This window comes from Argentina silus (assembly GCF_951799395.1).
Source record: "Argentina silus genome assembly, chromosome: 11".
NCBI lineage: Eukaryota > Metazoa > Chordata > Actinopteri > Argentiniformes > Argentinidae > Argentina > Argentina silus.
The window spans coordinates 17,718,275-17,723,274 of NC_139665.1; the positions used below are offsets into that span (position 1 = coordinate 17,718,275).

At 47.2% G+C, this 5,000-nt stretch overlaps 1 protein-coding gene across 1 annotated transcript in view; it reads left to right on the plus strand.

The window, feature by feature from the left end:
* Window positions 1-5,000, plus strand: part of LOC310812058 (triple functional domain protein-like) — a 56,766-nt gene that overhangs the window by 20,435 nt on the left and 31,331 nt on the right. Inside the window, exons 4-5 of the mRNA XM_083680459.1 lie at window positions 1,116-1,230; window positions 3,308-3,500. Coding sequence (XP_083536585.1) covers window positions 1,116-1,230; window positions 3,308-3,500 — 308 coding nt within the window. The remainder of the gene's footprint in view (window positions 1-1,115; window positions 1,231-3,307; window positions 3,501-5,000) is intronic.

A 5,000-nucleotide genomic window follows, 5' to 3' on the forward strand; every position in this document is an offset into this window, starting at 1 on the left:
CAGCCACACATACCCAGACCCAAGGGGTGAGAGTAGGTCCAAAGAACACTTAAGAGAGGTGAAGGAGAGGTTATGAAACGCTACAATTACTGCCAAACCATTCATAGGATTATTTATGGAACATACAAAAGGATTATTCAGCGTGAGTGCGTGTGAGTGTGCGTGTGAGTGAGTGTGCATGCGTGCGTGCATGTGTGTGTGAGCGTCTAAGCCATAGCGAACAGAGTAAGAGCTGAATTGGAACGTGTGTGTGTACGTGTGTGTGTGTTTGTGTTTGTGTGTGTGTGTGTGTGTGTGTGTGTGTGTGTGTGTGTGTGTGTGTGTGTGTGTACGTGTGTGTATGTACGTGTGTGTCTGTGTGTGTGTGTGTGTGTGTGTGCACGTGGGTCCATTTTGCTCCTGTGCGTTGCCAAGGTCAGAGACAGACCATAATGACCAGGACAGTGACTCAGAGAGAGAGATAGGGGGCAGAGTTTCCATATATATATATAAGAGAGAGAGAGGGCAGCGTTGCCATATAGATGAGTTACTGTCATGACCACATCCGATGCACGCTGGCAAAGTAATTGCCTTTGAAATAAAAATGAGAGAGAGAGAGAGATATCCAGCCAAACGTGTTTACTGAAAGATGGATTCTATATTCTATCTTCCAGTCCTAATATACCACTATATTATTCTATGTAGACATATGTGTGTGTCCTCCAGGTTTGTTCCAATGACCCAGACAGCAGCACCATCCTATAGGCTTAGACTCTCCCATCCCATGTTTCACTCATGGACACACACACACACACACCACACACACACACACACACACACACACACACCCCTTAGTCCTACTGCCTATCGTTTGGACATTTACAAGCTACCAGATATGACCCCTAATCAACCGTAAAAACACGTATAGTTGTATACAATATAATTTTTTTTTTTATTATTGTTTGTCTACCTGCCTTTGTATGGTGTGGGTGTGTATGACTCTGCTTTAACATTTCTGTGGGTGTGGGTGACTCTGCTTTAACGTGTGGGTGTGTGTGTAGGAATGTGGGTGTGTGTGTGACTCTGCTTTAACATTTGTGTGTGTGTGTGTGTGTGTGTGTGTGTGTGATCCACAGGGGGCAGAGACAAGCGCGGCGGTCCAGTGTTAACGTTTCCTTCACGTAGTAATCACGACAGAATACGTCAGGAGGACCTACGGCGTCTCGTAGCCTACCTCGCTGGCATCCCCAGGTACGTGTGTGTGTGTGTGTGTGTGTGTGTGTGTGTGTGTGTGTGTCTGGGTGTACATGGGTCTGGGTTTGTGTTCGAGATGATAATGTGTCTGTGCGAAGAAAAGCATGAACGCACACACACACACACATAAACAGTAGAGGATGAGAGCCATAACTAAACACGTGAGAAAAAAGGGGGAGGGAAGAGGGGGAGAGAGAGAGAGGGATGAAGAGAGGGATGAAAAGAGGGGAACATGTGAGAGGAGAGAGCGTGATGATATTGTGGGTCAGAAAACCTGCTGCAGCTCTCTGCTGCCAGAACCCTTCCTCCACACTCCATCACACGAGAGAGAGAGGGAGGGAGGGAGGGAGAGAGAGGGGGAGAGAGAGAGAGAGGGGGAAGAGTAGGAGGGGCGGGAAAGCGAGGGATTGAGAGAGAACAAGCGATAGCGAGGGACAGCAAGGAAAGAGAAAGGAAGTGAAGGAGAGAGAGAGAGGGATAAAGAGAGGGATTAAAACAGAGAGAGAGAGGGAGAAACGGGGGGAGAGAGGGAGAGGGAGAGACGGGGGGGGGGGGGGGGGGGGGGGGGGGAGGAGAGAGATAGTGAGTGAGAGAGAGAGAGAGAGCGCGCACGCAGGCGCAGACGAGTGTGTGTGTGGGTGGGTGGGTGTGTGTGGCGAGTGTGAAAGCAAAACAAAGTGTCGCAGTAGCAGAGGCGGTCCAGGGGTGGTTGTGTTTGCTGCGGATGAGTAAACCCGAACACTGCAGCTCTCATCACCTCCTAGGTAAATATATCCCTGCTCTCTCTCCTCTCCATTCCTGTTGGTTTCTCTAGCCTAGAGGTCTCTCTCTCTCTCTCTCTCTCTCTCTCTCTCTCTGTCTCCTGTAGATATATGGGATATTGGTTCTCGTATTGGATTTCTCTCCTGCGTTTCTCTCTGCAGATCTATGTTTTTGTTGTTTCTCTCTCTCTGTCTGTCCATCTCTTCTGTAGTTGCAGTCTCTCTCTCCCCCCCCCCTTCTCTCTCTCTCTCTCTCTCTCTCTCTCTCTGCTTGTTGTGGTTGTTCAGATGCTGTTCTATTTTCAGCTGTTCAACACCTGCAGGCTGCGTGGAGGTGACAGACAGACAGACACACACACACAGACAGACAGACACACACACACGCGCACACACACACACAGACAGACACACACACAGACAGACAGACAGACAGACAGACAGACAGACAGACAGACAGACAGACAGACAGACAGACAGACAGACAGACAACACTCACGACTCAGAGAGATGAAATGAGGGGGAGGTATAGAGAGTGAAGGAGGGACTGACAGAAGGAGAGCGATAAACAATTCCAAAAAAAAAGAGAAGAAAAAGACAGTTGGAATAGTGAGAGAAATGCAGGAATGTTAGATGGATGGATGGTTAGAGAGAGAGAGAGAGAGAAAGACAAATAAAGAAAAGGAGGGAAGGGTAGATTCAGTCATATTTTCTTGTAGAGAAGTGTCAGTGTGATGCAGGGGGAATTAATTACCGTGGTAAACAACATTTAGAGTAACAGACTGACCCAGGGATGCCTTCCTATGGCTGTTTTTTGCTGTTATTTATTATTATTATTATTGTTATTAAGTCTTCGTTAGAATCAGCGTAGGTTGTTGCTGATCTGTTAGCGTGTTAACTGCTGATCTGTGCTTTTCACAGTATAGAAAATGCGTCACACCATGGTTTTGTTGTGATTCTCTTCCCTCCCTTTCCCTATCTCTCTTCCTCCCTCCCTCCAATCTGGATATTTCTCTCTACCCCCCCCCACTCTCTTTCTCTCTCTCTATCTCCTCCCCCTCGCTCCCTCCCTCCCTCCCTCTCTCTCTCTCTCTCTCTCTCTCTCTCTCTCTCTCTCTTCTGCTCCTGCTTTTTTCCTCTGTGGGTATTGTGGACATTAATCTCTCTCTCCCTCCCCTCTCTCTCTCCCTCCCTCCCTCTCCCTCTCTCTCTCTCTCTCTCTCTCTCTCTCTCTCTCTCTCTCTCCCTCCCCTCCCCTCTCTCTCTCCCTCCCTCCCTCGCCTCACCTCCCCTCTCTCTCTCTCTCTCTCTCTCAGTGAGGAGGTGTGTAAGCATGGCTTCACCGTCATTGTGGACATGCGAGGGTCCAAGTGGGACAGCATCAAGCCTCTACTGAAGATCCTGCAGGAGTCCTTCCCCTGCTGCATCCACGTCGCCCTCATCATCAAACCAGACAACTTCTGGCAGAAACAGAGGACCAATTTCGGCAGCTCCAAGTTCGAGTTTGAGGTAAAAAAAATAAATCAATAAATAAATCAAACGTCATTCGCGGATCCTTTATCGTATTAGGCTCTCTTGATCGCACTGTTTGGTACCGGCTTTATTGAGGGATGGTTTGAAAGCGCCCTCTTCGTGCCCTGGTTTTGCAGTATTACGCTCTCTTATTTTTGATTGAACCATATGGTGTTTATTATGAAGCGCACAAGGGGCACGGAGAGCAAGCTGTCAAACCTCTCAGGACCGCTCAGATTGAAAGGCTCTTTGGCCGCTGAGTGAAGCACGATGTGTTTCATTGCCGTGTACGCAAGATCTGTCATTGAAATACCATGTCCATTTTTAGCCTTAATTTGCAATGTTAATTGTAGTATTTCTTTGTGTTATCGTGCTCTTTGCACGCTAAGTCCGATATGTTTTTGATCCTCAGACACGCACACACACACACACACACACACACACAAAAACAGCATTGCTGTGTTATTGAATTGGCTCAGATGACACAGTATTAATTGGTTGATGGGATGGGAAAGGAAGCCAGTCCCCACAGGGCAGAATGCGATTAAACACCACCTGTTCTATATTGCTTGTGTGTGTGTGCATCTGTGTGTGTGTGTTTATTTAGTTGGATCAGTGATGATGTGTGTGTGCGTGTGCGAGAGAGAGAGAGAGAGAGAGAGAGAGAGATTCTGGCACTCCACTGGCGAGGGTTTCCATCTCTAATAAAACGCCCCACTTCTCCCAGAGATAAAGGAGCCACACATTAAATCTGGCTCCCCCTCTGGCCATGAGTGGAAATTGCTATTGCAATGAGCTTTGTTTACATGTGTTCTCTAGTATTAGCCATTGATACTAGCCAGCTTCCATCATGAAATCTGCTATCCAGATGTTTGAGATAAGATCCCCACATGTCAAGTGAACATAACTAATAATACAATTTGCGACGGATAGTTTTAATTTGCTTACTTACAGCGTGGGTGTACCAGCCAGGAGAAATCGATACATTAATACCATTTCCAACCGAAACCGTGATGGAGATTTCTTTTAAACCACAATCCCTACGATTTTTCAAGATCATTATATGCTGTAGGACAGTGAAAATGTCATGTGAAGCTCCTTTAATCCTGTGGATAAATTGTATTTTTTTTTTGTGGGTGTGAGTGGGTGGGTGTGTGGTGTGCCTTTGTAAGGACTGTGTAGGTGTGTGTGTGTGTGTGCCAGCCAGGGTCTTGTGAAAATGAATTCTCTGGTTTTGTTTTTCGTCTTTGAACTCTGGTTTAGGTCCTCCTGCTGTTTTCTTAACAGATAGGTAATGGTTTTTAAAAGCGTTGCTCTATAGGAGAGAATTGAATGGCAGAAGTGCAGCAGATTGAAAGGTAGAACACGGGCAGAAAGGCAGTGGGCTGACTCAAACCTTGACTCCTCAATAGAGGCGAGAGAAGCTAAAGAAAGGAACAGAATTGATGTTCTTGGCTTCATTCTTTGGCCAGTGACCCTGGCCGCCCCCACCTCCCC